This window comes from Leptidea sinapis, chromosome 2, assembly GCF_905404315.1.
Source record: "Leptidea sinapis chromosome 2, ilLepSina1.1, whole genome shotgun sequence".
In the NCBI taxonomy this organism is placed as follows: Eukaryota; Metazoa; Arthropoda; class Insecta; order Lepidoptera; family Pieridae; genus Leptidea; species Leptidea sinapis.
In genome coordinates, this window is record NC_066266.1 from 17,866,358 (window position 1) to 17,887,830 (window position 21,473).

At 34.1% G+C, this 21,473-nt stretch overlaps 1 protein-coding gene across 1 annotated transcript in view; it reads right to left on the reverse strand.

Moving 5' to 3' along the window:
* Positions 1-1,101: 1,101 nt before the first annotated feature.
* Positions 1,102-21,473, reverse strand: part of LOC126978091 (regulator of G-protein signaling 7) — a 34,696-nt gene continuing 14,324 nt past the window's right edge. The window contains exons 9-16 of the mRNA XM_050826813.1: positions 19,861-19,948; positions 18,891-19,035; positions 17,998-18,111; positions 16,296-16,424; positions 11,131-11,259; positions 10,316-10,379; positions 8,875-8,967; positions 1,102-7,923 (exon numbers count right to left, since the gene is read on the reverse strand). Coding sequence (XP_050682770.1) covers positions 7,858-7,923; positions 8,875-8,967; positions 10,316-10,379; positions 11,131-11,259; positions 16,296-16,424; positions 17,998-18,111; positions 18,891-19,035; positions 19,861-19,948 — 828 coding nt within the window. The 3' untranslated portion in view covers positions 1,102-7,857. The remainder of the gene's footprint in view (positions 7,924-8,874; positions 8,968-10,315; positions 10,380-11,130; positions 11,260-16,295; positions 16,425-17,997; positions 18,112-18,890; positions 19,036-19,860; positions 19,949-21,473) is intronic.

Here is a 21,473-nt window from a genome sequence, read left to right on the forward strand (position 1 = left end):
CCTGTATAATGCTTATGTGCGCAGTAATCTAGAATACTGTAGCATCGTTTGGTCTCCTCAATACAACATTCATCAATTAAGAGTTGAACGCATTCAAAAACGGTTCTTATGGCACCTTGATTTTTCTTGTGGGGTACATAAGCAATTGCCATCGTACTGCGATAAGTTGAGACACTTTAACTTGAAAAGTCTTTCTGTTCGACGACAAATGCTAGATCTAATATTTTTATACAAAATAATTAGAAATCAGCTCGACAGTCCATCACTCGTGCACTCCATCAGCTTACGAGTTCCCCGCCGAGTATCAAGGCGTGCGCAGGTCGGAGCTGGCCTGTTCCATCAGCCATTTGCCAAAACTAACCTTAAGCAATTTTCTCCCATACCACGTCTATCAAGAACTTATAACTCCATCTGTGGTGAAGTAGATATTTTTAAAGATTCTTTACCTGCTTTAAAAAAAAAATACGTGATTGTTAGGCGCCAAAATATGATTAATATTCTTCTTCTTCTTTTCAAATTCGTATCTTGATTTTATAATTTTTGCTTTATTTTATATAATTGTTTTCTTGGTGTCACGGAAGCAATGACTGTGCATGTTGTGACACCTTAATTTGTTGTACATTCAACTCATTATTTGTTAATATTTGATATATTTTAAGCGTATTAGAATGTAACAACTACTGGTTGTCCTATAAATAAATAAATAAATAAATAGATTTATCCAATATAATGATATCTTGAACGACACGAAGTCCAGGAAGAATATAATTTATGGGATTTTCGCGGGTTGACGGGACTCATGGTCAAATAATCAGTTTTAAGCTCAAAATTCAAATATTTTAATTATCATTAGGACGTGAAATTAATTATTGAAAGTAAAAAACTACCATCCATTCGGAAAAGAATGTCACAGACGTGAAACGAACGCGCGCAAGAAACTCAGGAGGTGTCTTTTTTTTTTTTAATAAAATTTCGATACAATACAATAACATGGGGATAACATTTTTATGTGAAATATAAAAACAACAATATAACTTAAAATAATAATAAAAGTAAGGCAATAAAACTTGTATTAATTGGTTAAGGAAATTAAACCAAATATGTTGTCTAAATATTTATTTAATCTTAAGGAAATCATTTACAATTTCGGGCCAATATTGTACCCTCTCAGTGTAAAATATCTATTACAATGTAAAACAGATTACTCTGTCAAGATTAAAATTAAGCAATCATTAAACCGTTCCCTACCATCGGCGAAACATAAACTTATTTTTTTTTTTATTTATAATTATTTTGTCATTTTGGTCATGCAGAAAAGTAGATGAAAGTCGATTAACACATTTATGTTCTTTTCACGAAAGCGATGAGCTGAGAAGACCGAGATTAACAGGATCAAGAGAGCTGGTACGAGGAGTCTTGTGTGACACTAATATGCCAATAACAACTTAATGGCAAGGTTTGTATAACTATCCTAAAATATCCATGAAGTAACTGCGGAAGAAGTCAGGGCTTGGTGACCCAAGTGGCTCATTCACTTATTGCCACTTTAGCCAAATGCTTTCACGGATTAGAAGGACCAAAAGAGAGGAGACAGTGTTAAATAAATTTAAATTTAAATTATTAACACTATTAAAGAAATATTGTTTTCACTCAATAAACGAATATTATCAAACGAAGTGGTAATTGGCACCAATACTAATTTTACCAATAATATTAAATTTTTTGTGATTATTTTTACTACATTATCTCTTAGCACTTCATTAATTATTGTAATTGTGTATTGTAGGGTCATTTAGGTATGGCTTTGCGTTGGTCAAATTAAATGTAGCCTTAATTATTGATTGTTAGGTTTATAATATTGTCAAGTGAAACCACAAAAATATTTGCATGTCTGTCAAGACGAAACATGTGCCTGCTCTTAAATTTGTAACAACTTTACTTGTGAATGTTTCTGGCAAATAAAGAACTTTGACTGATACGCTCTGTCAAAATCTATTTACACAAATAACAATGTAAGGGACGAGACGAGCAGGACGTTCAGCTGATGGTGATTGATACGCCCTGCCCATTAAAATGCAGTGCTGCACAAGAATCTTGAAAAATATAAAATGCGGAGCGGCACTACAATTGCCCTCGTCACCTTGTGACATAAGATGTTAAGTCTCATTTTCGCTCAGTAATTTCACAATACCCAATGGACAAACGTCGCAAACTGAAGACAGCCAAAAGAAGCAATACCTGCACTGATACGTCGACTTATCAGTATAAACAGACACGACATCCGAATCATGGTGGGCACCCTGAAAGTGGCTACAGGCTAGGCCAAACACCTGGTGTCACTGAGGTTTCTCCCCGAGTTTATGGATGACATCAGGGGTTTGATAAACTACCTTGAGGAGTTGGGATGGCAGGATTAGTTAGGCCACGCCACCACGCAAAATAGGCGAGATGTCCGAGAAGTCCCAGGAGGGTTCTGAACTTCTGAAAGGATCTGGACTGGAGTAACTAAGCAACTCTGTGGTCTAAATGCAGTAACAGGAGCAATACTATATCCATAAAATAATTATATCCTATCCTATTATATTTGCGCATAACATAGTTGTAGATACACGGAAAAACTTAGTAAGGGGCTGATAGGCGCGTGCCCCGGCACGGGGCGCGGTCGTGCGAGCCGTACAGCTGCAATAGGGCAATGACCTTAAAACAGAACCCCGACTCTTCCTTCTTTATATATCAACGGAAAAAATAGACTGCCCATGATTGGAAAATTTAATAAATATAATACAATTTAATAGTGATTGCATTATAATATTGTGTTAGTAAATTATATATCTTCCGCTTTGTCTATAACGTAAGTGTATGATATTACTATATCTTATTACTATGGAAGAACAACATTAGAAGTTTTTGTGATTGAATGTAAGAACAGACTTATAAATTGTATTACCTACTTATAAATAGCCATATTAAAAAATAACTAAAGTACGTTTTAAATCCTAGGAAAAATAAAATTGGCTTGGACTTAAATGGGGCAAGTATTAACGTAAAATTAGTTAAAACTATAACGGGGTATAAATTAAACTAGAGGTGGTGCATAATATAACGATTAATATGTAACATAAACGTTGAAACTGGGTATTTAATACATAATCTTAACATTGGGCTCAAATTCATCTTTAATAAATAATAACATAACGCTTTGTAACCATGAAATGGGGCCAAAGTTAACATTTAATGAATAACTGATGCTTAATACCTGGACTAAATTACACCTTGGAATGGGGAAAAATGTAACCTTTAATGAATAACATAATGCTTAATAACTGGACTAAATTTTCGGTCAAAAATTAACGCTGAATGAATTAGATGATGTTTTGTAACTGGACTAAAATTGAGACAAAACCTTGAAATGGGGTAAAAATTAACGATTGAATAACATAACGCAATATAACGGGACTCAATTAACGTTTAATTATAACGCGTTATAACGGGTCTAAATAAACGCTTAATGTAAAAAACAAAGCGTTATAACCGGTTTAAATTAACATTTAATGAACAACTATAATGCGATTAAATTAACCCACACCCACACGATCCGAGGAGCATAAATTAAACCTGAAACTGTGTAATATTATCAGTATTTCACATGCAAATTAAAATATAAAATAAAATTCAAACAAAATGCTATTATATGTTAACATTTAATTTCTACAGACAATCAAATCTATAAACAGTCTTATAACTTTGGTAAAATTGAAAGTTCTTTATAATACTTTTGCTTAAAATAATAGGTAAATAAGGAAACTGAATTAAATATAATATGAAATAATTATAACAATCATCACAAGAATAGGATTATTATTACAATTCAGGATATTCTCTCTAAATTGATATTTTTTTCATTCTTACATACTATATAGGTTTAAAATTATAAATAATTTTTAGTTTGTATATAGTTCGCTAGATTTTAGCTTAATTAAAATTATATAGAATGACACAGAGATTACAATTGGCTTAAATTGATATTTGATTTTTTTTTAAATCGCAAATCACACAAATACAAATTAAAAATGTGAGAAGAAATATAAAAACTCACATAGTCTGAAACAATTTTAAATATGTACAAACAAGTTTTGACTATCGCTAGAAAACGAATAAATAATGCAAATATTTATTAAAAATTGACTTAAAATACAGATTCTACATTACTAATAAAACTATAATAAATTAAATATTAATTTTACAATAGTTAAAGTCAAAATGTTACGAGTTACCTTAGTGTTAGTGAAACTCACGTTCGAAAGGTCCTGATGATGCCTTTTTTAGAGGCGAAACTGTAAAGTTTAGTTTACAGAAATCTTATAAGTAATAACAATATGAACATTAAAGAAAGAAAAAAAGTTCAGTTTTTGAAGTCGGTTCTTTTTAAACATAGTTTTTTTTATATATCAGTTTTTAGTGTCAGTAAATAATTATAATTTATAGTCAACCTGAATGAAAACTCCTAAAAAAGCCGTACACAAAAAACAATTATATCATCGAGGTAAACAAAATTTTTCATAAAATGTTCATAAAATAAAACACTACTGGGCCAAACTATGTAAAATTTTTATGGGACTAAAAAGCATATATGCTGCATCGATCTAAGGACTACTAAACGAAAACTACGTAAATCGGATCATAAATCTCAGAGTAATCGGTGTACATACATAAAAAAAAATACCGATCGAATTGATAACCTCCTTTTTGAAGTCGGTTAAAAATGGTATCTAGTCAGCATTATGTTAGGAATTTTGCTTCTCAACGTTACTATTCTCTAGACACCGTAGAACTGGCCTCTACTTCGAGAATTAAATATTTATTATTTCAATATATCCCTAACCCCAAGTGTACCATAAACATTGTCAATTAAAATAATTAAATAAAAATAAATTTTTAAATCCGTTTAAATTACTTAACAATGTATGGTAAAAAAGCGCTACCAACGCCATAAGATATCCCAATTAATAATTACATTTATTAAACTGCTATTTATAACTGTGTTAGTAATATTATTTTATATAATTAACACTTCAGTTTAAAGATGATTGATTATAAATAACTATTATAGCAAATAATATTCAGATTTTTATTAAATTAACTTTAATTTGATTCGTGTAAGTTATTGGTGCTGAGGCAGGGCCAATTAACAGTTGGTTGCTAAAGTGCTAAGTTCGATTAAGATTCTAAGATTAAGAATTGGTTTCCGATGCTAGATACCGCAGGCGTAGTCGCAAAGTGCGGCAAGTACGCCCAAGTGGGTGTACTCGAGCCAGTCTCGAACAATGTGTGACGTTGACGTACCTCATGTTCTGTTACACTTTGCAAATAATTGAAAGTAAAATGCCAGATTGCGTAGTAAAACTTTGTAAAGATAATACTACAAGAAATAACAAAGATACTGGGTTCGCATAATATCATCAGTAAGTATTTTGTATTTTATTAATTTCAAATATAAAATAACACGAAGCGTATGTTACAATATTTGAAAGAGCGTCAAGATGCCACGCCCACAAGCATCTAATAGTTGCCGGAATAAAAAAAATCTATTGTTCTCAGGAAGTGCGGTATCTAGTTGGAGCGCAGCGGAGACCAATCCTTAATCAAAGATTGTGAATTTTAAGTGCGAAACTCTGCCCAAATACGCACTCATAGTGTATTTAAATAAGCACTCCTTCTACACGTGTCGAACTAATTTAAGCAAAACTCTGCTTGAACGCAAAAGCAACAGTTCAGTGGAGGACGCGTATAACCATAAACCTAGTGTACTAGTGTCATAGTCAAAAACTCTCCTCATTACGGCGAGACTAAATTTAAAATGTTCATGTGTGATAGTTTTACAGATGTGTTAGTGAGTTAGTGACGTGTGTAGTATTTTGCTTTTAGACAAACCCTATGACAAATATTGATGTCATCATATTCGTGTATACCATATTAATTTACTATCTAACACATGTTTTTTTTAATTAATATAAATTTTAGATAATACAATGTTTACTGCGTATATTAAATGTAATATTTAGTATTTTAGTGAATATGATGTACGAAAATAAACATCACGAAAGTGGTATTGAAGAATCAATATTTACATGTGAAATGTTTCTCTAGTATGATTGTTGTTATATGTAACAACACAATCTAACACAAAACACTACATCATTATATTTTTCAATTAATATCCGCTAAAACACAGAACAATAACGATAAAAAACACTAAAATTAAAACGCGGTCCAATCTGACAGGAGACTAATGGACACTAAATTGTTTCAAAACGGTTTCATGGTCTTCGTCTATTCCGTTTCTTTCTCACACCTAGGTTTTTATGTAAGGATAGTTATCTCTCTTTCACACAGGGTTCGTCTATTACGGCAGTATACTAAGTTTATAAGTATAACCCTTCAATCCAAACCGTGCGTTTTAAGTGCATTCTGCAAGTGATCTAATGTTAGCGGAATGAACAATTGTTAATGGAATGAACACTTAAGATAGCTCATAACATTTGGATACTGATGGATTTTCACAAATAACGCCTACTTAAATTTTAATAATAAATATTTAATGAAATTGTTTTTTTTTTGTTTCTAAAATACTGAATTAGTTATATTTTATATACATAATATAAACATTATCGATAACTAACAGGATATCCTTCGTGACGGCTCATCACATTCTTTATCATGGAGTATCCTTCAACAGTGGCTTTAGACCACATTACTTTCCAATACTTACGTTTTTTCTATTGGCCGGTAAAATTTCAAATATGGAATTTTTTCCGCAAATCCGACTCGTACTTAGCCATTTATAATACACTATAGAACACTATAATATCAAATCCTTGAGTAAATTTTATTTAAAATGTTAACTCTAAATGCGATACACTAAGATAATAAATTTCAAAGAGAGAATACAAGATTAAAAAATTATTATAAAATATATGTTCAAATCGCACGTGCTCATGCAATGTATATGTACAAAAAAGGGTAAATACAATAATTTTTGTATTTAATTACAATTAACTTTTGTATTATAAACATATAAAGCTAAATTGAAATGCAACCACAACATAATATATATTTAAAAAGTTTTAAATGTTTCTTGTATTGAAATGTAATTACCCACTCAAAAACTATATACTATAAAATTACCAATCATATATAAGTCCATTTCAATCAATCAATCAATTTAAATACTTTGATTGTATTACTAATACGAGTTTGCATTACAATTCGAGATATTTATTTAATAGTATTGTATTTTATAAATACTTTTGTATGGATTTAATCAGTTTTGTATTGATCAAACTACAATATTATCCTATGAAATATAATTGTATCACAATATTGTAGTGATAAAGCAATTTAAATGCTGACGTCATGTGCGCGTTACATCCAAAGTTGAAAATAATTGCATTTATTTGTAAGTTTATTTTTATTTTTGTATGCACACTCCTAACAGTTTCTAACTGTAAGTATTTATTTTTACTGGAAGCATCAATATTCAATAAATATACTAACAAAACTATAAATTGTTCGAACAATTCGCAATAGAACATCAGAAAAGATATATATTCACGAACTATTAAAGGTAAAAATACAAAGATTACTTTTAAATAAATTCGCAAAAAGTAATTGGTTACGCCTAAAATATGATTAAATTTATTATATGAATATTCTTAAAGCGATACGCGTAATAATTTGATACATTTTGTATTATTTTAATACGTTTTGTATTATTTTAATAAGTTTTGTATTACTTTAATGTCTGTTGTATTACATGAATTATTCTAAGAACTGCTTGTGAATTACTTATAATTATTATCAATTGGCGGATGTCTCCTTTCGCCCGGTGAACGATACAATGCATCGAATCCCTTTCACGGATGTCTGAAAATATAAAATATCATTAATCATTCATTCCGTAAATCCGAAATCGGTTTTTTTGTCACTGTTAACCTAATGTTTATATTGGGTCCAAGAATCAAAAATCTGTTTTTCGAATATCTCAATCAAAAAATTAATTCAGATGCTCAAAAACAAATAAAATCACTTTGAAAATTTTTCAGAAAAATAATTACGGTAATAGAAGTTATAACTTCTTATGGGAGAGTAAACCGCTTCGTAACGTAACGCGTTACGGCGCCAGTCTCTCTGGATTCTCTTTCTCTTACGCATACGGCAGCGGTAGGGAGGCTCCTCCTCTCTCACTCTAACCAATTGTTACTATTATAGGATTAATTAATGATTCTAATAATGTACATACACAAAATTTTAATGTACATATTATTCAATATTTGCACCTAAGAATAAAATATATTTTCTAATAAATAAAAGATTTAATTAATAAATAATCTTTCCTTACAATATCATATTAATATACATAAACGATTTTTTTATTACTTTAACTGAAAGAATCATATTTTTTTTACTTATATGAATTTGTAAGCTTGGACACTTTTAATTCTTTTATATATAATTTAAATATTTAATTTGTTATACATAAAATAATTCTCGTCAGCTGGTATCGTCGTGTGGTAACTTTTTTTATGACAATAAGGGAGGAGACGAGCAGGACGTTCTGCTGATGGTAATTGATACACCCTACCTACCACAATGTACTGCCGCTCAGGATTCTTGTAAAACCACCACCACTTTTGCCACCTTGAGACATCAGATGTTCTCATTTGCCCAGTAATTTCACTAGGTACGGCGCCCTTCAGACCAAATCACATTACTGCTTCACGGCAAAAAAAGGCTCAGTTGTAGTACCCATAACCTAGCCGGCATCCTGTGCAAAGAAGCCTCCCACTCCCTCATAATAACTATTGCAGTTCTCACCTTCTTCTTGGAGCCGTTCAAGTAGTCCTTGTACATTTCCGAACGGAGGTATCTCGAGTAACTATCTGACTTCATCAGGTGGTACACGTGGGCCTAGACAGACAAAAACACGGATTGTAAATGTGGTCACAATCGCATAAGCATTAGAAATACAAATATATTATACCAAAGGGAGACTAAACATCCACATATATATAGTATACTAGCTGACCCAGCAAACGCTGTCTTGCCGATATTAAAATCGCGATACAAAAGTAACTGTTGATCGTAGATGAGTGAAAATTTGAAGTTGTATGTATTTTTTAATGCTGACTCATAATCAAACAAATTATAAAAAAATATTCGTGTGGACCACCCTTAACATTTAGGGGGATGAAAAATAGATGTTGTCCGATTCTCAGACCTACTCAATATGCACTCAAAATTTCATGAGAATCGGTCAAGCCGATTGTTTTTTAATAGCATGGTATTTCATAAAAACTACTTTTGTATTAATTTAATCAGTTTTGTATTGAGAAACAACTATATTACTATCGCAACTCTTAGCTTATAGTAAAGAAGGGGATAACATAAAACTATTACAAAAATATCAATAAAAAAAGGGAACCTTCTTAAAATGATTGTATAATGATGATTATGATGAAAGACAACCGATTAATAAAATATTTTCAAATAATTACTCTAGAACGAATGTGAAACAATACGGTTCTGATAATAGAATATCTACAACATTCGATCATGACGTTGACATTTTTCACGACACGTTTAAGTCATTTAGAAATAAAGTTTTAGAAAAAATAACGACCACGGTAGATAATAGTTTGTATAAGATTGTTAATGACTTATTAATTCTTACTTTTATTTTTTGTAATTCCACACTTACCACTTCATAATTATTTACATTGTATAGTTTCTAGAATTAAGATTTATTACTAAGTTACTTAATTTTTACATAATTAAAATGTTGAATTACCTAATTAGAATAACCAACCTAGAATTAGTATGTAAGTGCAAATCAATTGTTAATGTTAAGTTGAGTTATAGTTGGTACATCTTAAATATATAAATAAATAAATAATAAACTCCCAAGTGATACACTTAATCTGCCAGTAAACAAATATAAAAATTTATATAAAATAACGGATTACTTAGATGATAAAAATGATTAGGAATGAACTTGCTCTAACTCTGTTTTAATAAAACAAAACATTATAATTTTAAAAGAAGATAGATAGATAGAAGCCAAAAAATTAATATTCAAAATAATCAAATATAATTTCAATGAATAAAGATATTTTGACTTTGAAAGGTGTTGCATCCAATATATGAGTCGTGTTTAAACAATAAATAATTTCATAAAAAATAATAAATATTAAATTGTATAAATATAAATTATAATATATATTAGAGCTTGAACACTTTGTTTGTTCAGATATTTTACCTGCGCTTGGTCGAAGCAATATCTGTCAGCCTTTCCAGACTCCACTTTGATACGCGTCATCTCCCTGCAACATAAGCAAGTAAGCCGTTTTTAAAGTGCCAAAGACAAAAGATAAATTCAATTAGATCATTCTTCATCATCATCTGCCGGAGCACCACTGCTGGACAAAGGCGCCTTGAGCCTTTAAAAAAAATGGCCGTTCGGGCAGTAAAGTCCTCGAATGGCGCCCACGTACCGGAAGACGCAGTGTTGGTAGGCCCCCCACAAGATGGACCGATGGTCTGGACAAGATCAACGGAATACGTTGGATGAAGGCAGCGCAGGACTGATAGTCGTGGAAATATTTGGGGGAGGCCTTTGTCCAGCAGTGGATGTCTTCCGGCTGAAATGGATACTATAAATGCATACACTTTTATCATAACGTCCCAGCCACTGTTCAGGCATTATCTATAAATAAATTGAAATGTATTATAAAAAAATGGCTCTGTCATAAATCCTATTACTCCTCATCTGAATATCTAAGTGATCCGACAACCTGGGACTAGATTATGATTATTTTATAGCGATAGAAATGACTCTACAATATTGTATAATTTTATTGAAAAGAGCGCAAAAAAGGAATGCTGGGAGAGTTTCTTGCGCCGCTTCTTCTCTCTAAGAGCGCCGTTTGTTTCCGAAGCGGTAGTAGTATCTAGTATATTAGAAATGACATCAAAGAGAATTGTAATGGAATCAATTTTCAGAAAATACATGCCTTTTATAGTAAACCTTCTTTGTCAAAGTACAACTGGATCCTGTGGGGTACCCATCATTACCTGCTGGCGGCGTCAATGTTGACAGGAGAAGGTGCATCAGTCTCCAGGAACTCCTTCCATATCTCCCTGGCCCTCGCGGACACTCGGCGCACGGGAAGCGCCTTCAACTCCTGAACCGCTAGCCAGAATCTGAAAAGAAATTATATTAAGTTTTGTAGTTAATTTTCGTAGATTATTTTTTTTATATTTCCCAGTGGAAGCTTGAATTTACATTCTTTGATACGCAGTGAATTAAGGCGCGGACTGACTAAGATTGTAAACGCTACAACCAATCCAACAAGATTTGTGTTGATCACGTGACTAAGCTGCAAATGGGCATTTATTTTACTTGTTTTCTTTTGTTCATTCAAATTTACATATGAAATTGAAAAATTGTTCGGTTTAAACTTTAGAAAAGCATTAATTCTATTAAATTCTTTAAAAAAAGAGTGTTATAGCTGAAAATCCGGAGATTTTTGACTCCATAGTTCATTTTAGGGAAGAAAATTCCAAATTTTTTATTGGATATTTCAAATAAAATATATATATATATATATATAAAATATATATATCTATTCGGTTCAAAATTTTGTTTAAGTCCTTCTTTGTGTAATGTATTTTTTGCGTCGGAATATTTTCATTGCGTTATGTTGTAATCGACTCTCTAATGGCCGTTCCCAATATGCTATCTACAGATAGAGATATATTACTACTTTATTTTGTCAATAATCTGTAGCTGTCCCAATATACCCGATAAGTCGTTCTTATCGCCTTATATTGAGACGTGTGAATTTCAATTTCCATACAAACTTCTATCGCTGGTGAGCTATACGTCGTCCCATTTACAGACAGCGTGTACGGATAAGGCGAGTCACCGTCGATAAGTTTATTGATACAGAAAAGTCAACGATAGTTACGATTTTTATCTCAAGTAAGAGATGGACTGAATATTGGGAACGGCCGTAAGAAACCAATTTTTTTGGATATTGAGGTATTACCACGCCTTAAGGCGTCTCTATAGTACAGAGATCTGTTCGTCATTTTGTGAAAATAAAACTGAATGTGTTATCGCGACGTTACCAAATGGCCAAAGTAACCAGTGCTGGTTTTCAAACCAATAAAAAATTTGAGCTGGGACCACTTTTTGACGTATAGAAATAAAAAACCACAGTTTTTTTTCTATTTCCCTTTCATAGAATATTTAAGTCTTTTGTATTTGGGTGTAATCTAATCTAATCTACAATTAAGTTACAACTACGATCTTAAAGTTACATCCATCATAAAGATATGTATTAAAAGTTTACATATGTATACTAATATAATAATATTATTGGTGTTAAAACTTCTCTAGCCGCGTTGAGTTTATGTGGTTACTATAACATAAATGACTTTAATTATACCACAGATAAAAAAAATATAAACATATATATATATATAAAGATCAATAAATAAGATTTATTATTTAATAGCCTGAGGTGTGCCTATGGTATCATTAAGAAAGTCATTTATGTTATAGTAACCTTTACCACCCAAACGTGTTTTGACAATTCTTTTGAATATCGTAATACTTTTGTTTTGAAAATTTTCTGGGATCTTGTTGTAAAAGCATATACATCGCCGCACAAAAGACTTACTAACACTACTTAGCCGAGTAGTAGGCATTATAAGCTTTTGTCTGTTCCGTTATTCAATAATAATATTTAATATATATTTTATGGGTAAAATCTCGTGAGTTCGCGTCATCAAAATACTTACAGCAGTATACCTGTAGCTATACAGCTGACGTATTGTGCAACATTAATGCTGTGTATATGTTTGTAAATGTGTATATACTGTTTATATAGTACGAAAGTATAATGTAACGAAATTTTATTTTAATAAAAAACGGGCTGAGGTTCTTGCGTTCCTATCAGCCTGATTGGGCCGCAATTGTTTATTATTCTTGTTGTAATTTTTTGTTATGGCAAACTATAGAGCAGACACTTCCTGAGAAAACATAGAGATACCCATAGACAACAGACGCATTGGTATCTATGATTGGCGAATCTAAGGCCAGTTTTTTTTTCTGGAATAGGAGGACAACGAGCGTACGGGTCCACCTGGTGTTAAGTGATCACCGCCGCCCACAATCTCTTGCAACACCAGAGGAATCACAGGAGCGTTGCCAGCCTTTAAGGAAGGAGTGTGCGCTTTTTTTGAAGGTACCCATGTCGTATCGTCGCGGACACACCCCGCTTTGAAGTACGTGGAATAAACCTCCTTGAAAACTGCACTGTGGAGGACCGCCACACATCCAGATGGTGGCCAATAGGCCAGTTCTCTCTTGTGCCGTAACATAATTGTCACCGGGCACCTGCACAGTTGGTACGCAATACACATTTATTATTAACTAGTCTTTCCCGCCTTAAAAGGAAAGAACCTTGGAATTCGAAAAAAAAGTAGCCATAAACCATCTAGGATAAATTTCGCATCGAATGGTGGTTATATATATATTAAAAAAAATAATTCATCAGTGGTCAACGACCTAATCGCATCGCATCAAAAGTAATCAGTGTAACGCAACTAATATACAGTATAGTTTGTAAATATATGAAAATACAAGTCATACTGGTCCACAGGAGTGTAGTAAAATTAATAATTAAATTAAAATCCCTAAAATATAAAAAAGCGAAATTATCAAATTTGAATTAGAAAAACGAAAACAGTCCGTTTAGACTACGTACTTCGACCCCGAGGAGCGACAACGTAGCTCACGGCGGCGAATTGGCTGTTATTTCTCTTCTCATAAACAAGCTCTTAATATTGTTAAGACATGATTATTAGCGAAGAAATGAAATTTGATTTAAACATTTCACTTGAACTTAAAGAAAGTTCTAGTAATAAATATTGTCAATCACTTGGAACAATCGCGGGCTGCGCAAGGCTCTCGCTTGGACACTCCAGACATCGGACACACATTCCGAAAGCTCGCGTTAAACTAAATCAAAAAATTACAAATACTTAAATAAAATGGCGAAAATAAATAAAGGCATAAATAGGGCATACCCCAGAATTCTAGTTTATCGATACTTTATTTACAATTACTAACCAACAACCTAAACAAGACATTAAAAACTAAGTTTTGTGTTATTCCAATGTTTTAATATTTAAAAAAAAAAAATCTGAGTGATTTCCTGAACAGCGAAAAAGTTGGTAAGATTTTTGATAGGTTGCTTTCAAATTGAATAGCGCCGAAGTCAAAAAGACACCGCCGGCACGTGTATTTTATAGCCTAAACGCATGGACGGATTTGTTACGGCCCGACCATAGGCCTCTGTGAACAGCAAGAACAAAGTTGTGGAATGAACTTCCTTGTGCGGTGTTTCCGAGACGATACGACATGGGTACCTTCAAAAGTGCGCGTACACCCTCCTTAAAGGCTGGCAACGCACCTGTGATTCCAGTGGTGTTGCAAGAGAATGTGGACGGCGGTGATCACTTAACACCAGGTGACCCGTACGCTCGTTTGTCCTCCTTTTCCATAAATAAAATAGAATGTTCCAGTACCAGTCCGCGACCGATGGTTCAGCCGGGCCAAATCCGACCATGTGTTTAGGCTATAAGATACACGTAAAGTAAAGTAAAGTAAAGTATGCATTTATTCATGACATCACAAAACATATATACATAGTTAAATTAACAAATAAAAAAATACGGGGTCATGAAAAGGACACCCACTCAGTATTTTTGGAAATGATTTCCAGTACTGATTTTCAGTAGGTACCTACCAAGTCGACTCGTTGACAGTAGCTGTAGACAACACGGTTCCTTTTGTTATAGGTCTTAAAAGTGACCATCCAAAAACAGTAGAAAAATAAAATAAAAGAAACTAAAAGATTGAATTGGAAAACGAGTTTAAAAATATTTTTATTTTAATTTTATTAAATAAGACATATTTTGATTTTTTATTTTATTTATTCATGCTGTTTATTTTTGATTTTATGCCTCTGAACATTTTTGTTTTTCTAATAGAAAAGATTTCAGTTTGTTTATTTTTCAGATACACGTGTCGGTGGTATCTCTTTGACGGCCGCGGGCGGCGCAATTCAAATGCAGCTTTTCTAGCGCTGCTATTCAACTTTTGCACGGCATCATAAGGCGGCGTTGCCGTTTTATGATATTGAAATATTCAAGTTCATTGAATCATTGACCCAGTTACACAAATCTTACAAAACGTTTAAATTTGCTCGAAATGAAAAGCCTACTTATTGACAAAAACCAATGCACGGATTTCGTAAAGTTTTGGTATATCGTCAGCTAATATGCTAACAAGTATGTACCTACATTTATTTCATATAAGCTGTTTCCATACTCTATATAATATATAGAATAAAATAATAATTCATCAATCGCATCGCATCAAACGTAATCAGTGTAACGCAACTCATATATATATTATAATAATAATTCATCAATCGCATCGCATCAAACGTAACCAGTGTAACGCAACACACACACACACATATATAGATTAACCCCCTTATTCATAATAGTCTGCTAACTTAAAGCATTGCTAATTCTCAATCTGTCTTCTTCTATTGACCTAAGTCAGAATGAGAAAAACACTCCTTAGCGGCTGTTTAAAGTTAGCGGACCATTATGAATAAGGGGGTAAAAAAAAATTATCAGTGGTCAACGACCTAATCGCATCGCATCATACGTAATCAGTGTAACGCAACTAATATTTCAAGAGTTCCTAGAGGATTAGCGTAGGTTCCCAGTTGCAGACCATCTCTTCCTCGGAGTCTCAGGAATGTATGTCTATTGTTTAGCCATAACTGATTTTCATTTTTCTTTATATATATAATGAAAATGGTCTTTGTTTGAGACTCAATCACGCCTAAACCACTGATCGTATCGACCTGAATCTACCACCATTCGATGCGAAATTTATCCTAGATGGTTTATGGCTACTTTTTTTATTGTATTTGTAATAAGATGAATATTATTTAATTTATTTCCATTTAAAATTCGCCCAGTGAGGCGGGCGGGAACGGCATTAGTAATATCATATGTTTCCAGATCTGAGCTTTTCGAATGTGTGGTACTTTTTGACTTTTAGTAAGTGATTTTAAATCCTATTTTGAATAAAAATATTTGAATTTCAATGCAAGACAGTGTATTGAAGGCCTCAGGGTGTGACTTACTTGAGGTTTTCTCCGCTGAACTCCTTGCTGAGGAACCTCGCGAAGTGCTCTCGACCTGGAGGATCTCGCAGCAGCTCCCGCAGACCGAACGACCAGCGTCGGACCCGACGGAGAGGCAGAGGTTCCTTGCTGCAACCGCAGACAACCACCAGATTATATATAACTTAACTTATTCGCAGGGTTTCCTTCCCAAAGTCCCGTACGGGTTATTAACAAGAACTCTTATCTTTAACCAGTGGGTGGCTCCTTTGCACAGGATGCCCGCTAGATAATGGGTACCACAACGGCGCCTATTTCTGCCGTGAAGCAATAATGTGTAAACATTATTGTGTTTCGGTCTGAAGGGTGCCGTATCTAGTGAAATTACTGGGAAAATGAGACATAACATCTTATGTTTTGAACGTAACTGTAGTGCCGCTGAGAACTTTTAGGTTTTTCTTCTAATCCTGAACAGCAGTGCATTGTAATGGGCAGGGCGTATCAATTAGCATCAGCTGAACGTGGCTTCATCCCTTATTTTTATAAAATCAAATTCTTTATTTATACAACGTGTTTGTTTGTATTGAATCCCATAACTATAAGGTATTAACGAGACCGTTTAGGAGAATCGAATGGTGTATGTTAATTATGTTTTTTTTTGCGTTTCTTACCTTCCATACAAAATAATTGAAATAATTGGACGTAGTTTCTGAAAAACGTTCCAAGCCACAAATATCACATTTTTAGGAATTCGTGTTTAAAGTATAATAAATATTAGTGTATTCAATACATGTGAGTTTTCACACTATAGTTTTATAAATTATAGCCTATTTGTTATTCTGGTGTGTAAGCTATATTATTGTAAAGTTTCATCAAAATCTATTCAGTAGATTTTGCGTTAAAGAAGTTGAAACATACATGGAGACATACAAACTTTCACATTTATAATATTAGTAGGATGATACTTACCCACTCATCAATGAAAAATATGTCACTATCTTACTTACATTGATTATTATGTCCTTTATTTAACTTAACAAGTGTAAGTTTGGCAACGTTGTTAAGAATAGGACTCGACATACTGTTTACAACCAAGACACAATGTACATTTACAATCATTTTTAACACCCATGATATGCATTTTAAGATGTTAAGTCTCATTTGCTCAGTAATTTCACTAGCTACGGCGCCCTTCACACCGAAACAATAATAATATAATAACGGCTGAAATAGGCGCCGTTGTGGCACCGATAATCTAGCTGGCATTTTGTGCCAAGGAGCCTCCCACTGGCAATAGCCCTAAGTCGCCTCTTACTACAACATTGGGCCTGGGATTTCAATATTCTTTTTATGGCCCAGGGAAGCACAGGGCACAATTATTGTTCTATAATCTCCGTTTATTTATTGTATTTTTTTTTATTTCAGACTTTTACTGTACTTATTATTGTTTTGCATTCATTGTCGTACAATAAACAACGACACCCACAATAACACTCACAAATTGTATATGAGGCAAAGTTTCCGTTCAGTTGTGTTTCGACCGCGCTTTGAATACAACGCCACGCAATGACAAAGTGTTCAGTGAATAATTGTCTTGTGTTGACTGGATGGCTTTCAGATTTTTACAGATACTTCGCGATTAATTTAAATTTAAACAAAAATAATCACTTTTGTGTTCTATAATCTCTATAGCGTATACAGAAGAACTCGTGGCTTTACTCACCACTGCTTCTCGTGCTCCCACAGCTCCACCGTGTCGCTGATCCAAGGGTTTGGCCACTCTGGAGCCGTCAGGAACGCGTCATACTCAGCGTACTGAGAGCAGTATGATATAAACCTAAAAACACCAGTCATTCATTAATACCTAAATAGATAACTAATATTATAAAGCTGAAAATTACAAAGATACAGCAAGATAGGAAAGGAAAGCGAATCTATTTTTTTTAGTATGCATTGACTACAATAAACAACTACATTCACAATCACGCTCACAAATTGATTAGGCAGAGTTTTCTTTCAGTTGTGTTTCGACCGCGCCTTCAATACAACGCCACGCAATGACAAATTATTCAGTGAAAATCTGTCTGTAGTTGACTGGGTGACTGGAGTGTCGTATTTCAGGTAAGTGCCCCTTTAAATTAACAAAATTGTGTAACTTGACGTTTTTTATCAATGTTTTGCTAAATATTTTATAAACAAGCCCAAACACTTCAAAAGCAATAAATTTTATTGTAACCCGAGCTCGTTGACCTTGGCGTCGGTGTGGCAGCTTAGCCACTGATGGGGTATACTAGTATAGTTAACATTGTTTAAATAAGAGTATTTTAGCATACTCTATTAGTGTTTATTTACATTTTAATTGTTAAAACAAAATGTTCTTGCTTCGTGTTCGCGTCCGTCTCACGCGTGACGTAGTGTTACTACGTCTAATGAGCGTATACAATTTTTTGAACGCCAGTACAATATCTGTTACAATAATTATACATTCGCTTTCCTTTTCAATCTTCCTGTACTTCTACACTCTCGAACACTTTGTTAGTCTATATATTTATGTATACAGCCTCGCTCGCAGCACGTATGGTACACAGAGTAAGTAATGTAGACAGAGCCACTTACATCTCGGCCACCTTACTGACGCGCACGTTCCGTCGCTCCAGCCTCGCTCGCAATACTCCCAGCTGTCTTTGCGCTTCCTCTATCTGACTCTCCACGCTGGGCTTGTCCACATCTTTGGTCTCGAACTGCGCTTGCGACGTCTCGCCTGATACAAGAAAGAGCTAGCTATCGGTTCGAGTTTTTATTTAATATAACAGGGAGTAAACGGGCAAGAGGGTTAGCCTCAAGGGATGCGGTGAGATGAGGCAACCGTCCATGGGCCATCTATAATTAAAGGAGTATGTTCTTTTCTGGAAGGTCCCTAAGTCAGGGAATCAATCAATCAGTTAGGGAAAATCGCAGCCGGTTATCCACAAAGTGGCGGTGCGAGGCAAGTAATTTCTTGCAAAAAATTCGAATGCACTTTAATATATCGACAGTGATCTTTATTTAAAAGTTACCGAAAAACTGCTTTGCCAGTCACCATTCCTATATTACTGAGCACATTAATGTGTGCTGGGACACATAGTGAAAGTGAAACTTCAACGGACAAAGTTCTTCGGACGGTGTTTACGGCACGATACGACATGGGTGCCTCATTAACATATTGACAGATGACGGCTATAATCTTCTAAAAACGGAGATAGACGAAATTCACAACGTTTTAAGCAACTGTTCGCTTTCAAACTAAGTCGGATTATACTGCCTTCCTGCCCCTTATTACGTAGTTTTTACATCCTCATCCATCCATTACCTCTTTGCCTTACCATACCTTCAAAAAAATTTACTATTATATATATATAATAGTAAATTTTTACTATAATTTTCAAAGAAATATACATATTTAAATTAAATATTTCAAAGTTAAATATTTACAAAAAAAAAAACATTCACTAATGTTGTTACTTTATTTAAAAAAAAAGCAAATGCTTTACTTGTTTATAAATTTTTTAATATAATTTGATAAAAAACCTTAAATAAATAAACTCACCATTTTCTTTGGTTTCATTCGCTTCAGCGTTTCTCTGTATAGCTTCTTCACTCTCCTGGGGATTTGTGATGGTCACTATAGGATTAGTCTGGAAGTAGATGGATGGTTAATGAAAATGGTATAAACTATATAATTATTTATCAAAAAAAAAAAATGCCCCGTGTTTTCCGAGGGATTTAAAATAATAGGGCAGTCCTAGGCCCAACGATGTCGTAAGAGACGATTTAGTGCTTTTTAGAAGTGGGAGAGTCATCCTTCAACCTTATGACGTCAGCACAATCGCGTCAGTGCCTGCTCACTGCCTGATATAAAGAAAGATTTACTTGAAATTAAATAAAATTTTAAAAATGTGAGGTCACAACACGGAGTCCCTCAAATGTGGCCACCTGACAAACACTGGGCACGGGTTTCACAAATGTGGCCACCTGACAAACACTGGGCACGGGTTTCACAAATGTGGCCACCTGACAAACACTGGGGACGGGTTTCACAAATGTGGCCACCTGACAAACACTGGGCACGGGTTTCACAAATGTGGCCACCTGACAAACACTGGGGACGGGTTTCACCTTAAAATGATGTGCGACGTAATTTATGAATGGCGCCTTAACAACAATAACACGATTTTTTATTAATTTCTGTAACGACCGAATTTATTGAATTATAGTCCAAATGATTGCGAAACTGAAGTGACAGTGGGCAGGGCACATAGTTCGACAGACAGATGGCCGTTGGGGCAGTAATGTCCTCGAATGGCGACCACGTACCGGAAGACGGAGTGTTGGTAGGCCCCCCACAAGATGGACCGACGATCTGGACAAGATCACCGGAATACGTTGGATGAGGGTAGCGTAGGACCGATCGTCGTGGTAATATTTGGGGGAGGCCTTTGTCCAGCAGTGGACGTCTACCGGCTGATGATGATGATGATGTAGATGTAAGTGTGTGTGTGTGTGTGTGTGTGTGAGTGCGTGCGCATATGTGTGAGTGGCTGCGTGTGTGTTTAGACCTTTAAGTGAGTTCCATGTTCAGACTATGTTTGTTTGTCATGTCAATCTGATTAGAAGACCTTACACTTCACCATAAGTTTGGTTAGCAAGGGTACCTTGCTATAAGTTTCTTTAATTGTCCCGAAATTCATATACGATGCGGAACTCAAACGCGCGTCTCTCGGGTTCCCTCCAAGCGCTCTTACCAACAGAGCCATCGTGGTATCTCTTGTTCAACTCTCAGGTTGTGGATCCATCTTTAGGATCACTTTCATCAGGAAATTGACTTGAGATGTCGCTCTTTCAAATCTAAACTGTTTGTTATTTTTTAAGTAAGCGAGTTGAATTTTTACAAAATTTCGGTCACTCGGATGGTTCGCTCAGTTGGTAAGAGCGCTCGGACGGAATACGAGAGGTCGCGAATTCGAATCCAGCATCGTTCATGAATTTTGGTATAAATTTAAATATATAAATTCCTGAAAAACGCTCCAAGCCATAAACATCACATTTTAAGGAATTCGTGTTTAATAAATATGAGTGTATTCCATACATGTGTGTTGGGCTACTAAGTCATGATGTCATTTAAAGAGTGACAGTAGGGCTGCCATGTTTTTCCGGCCGTTA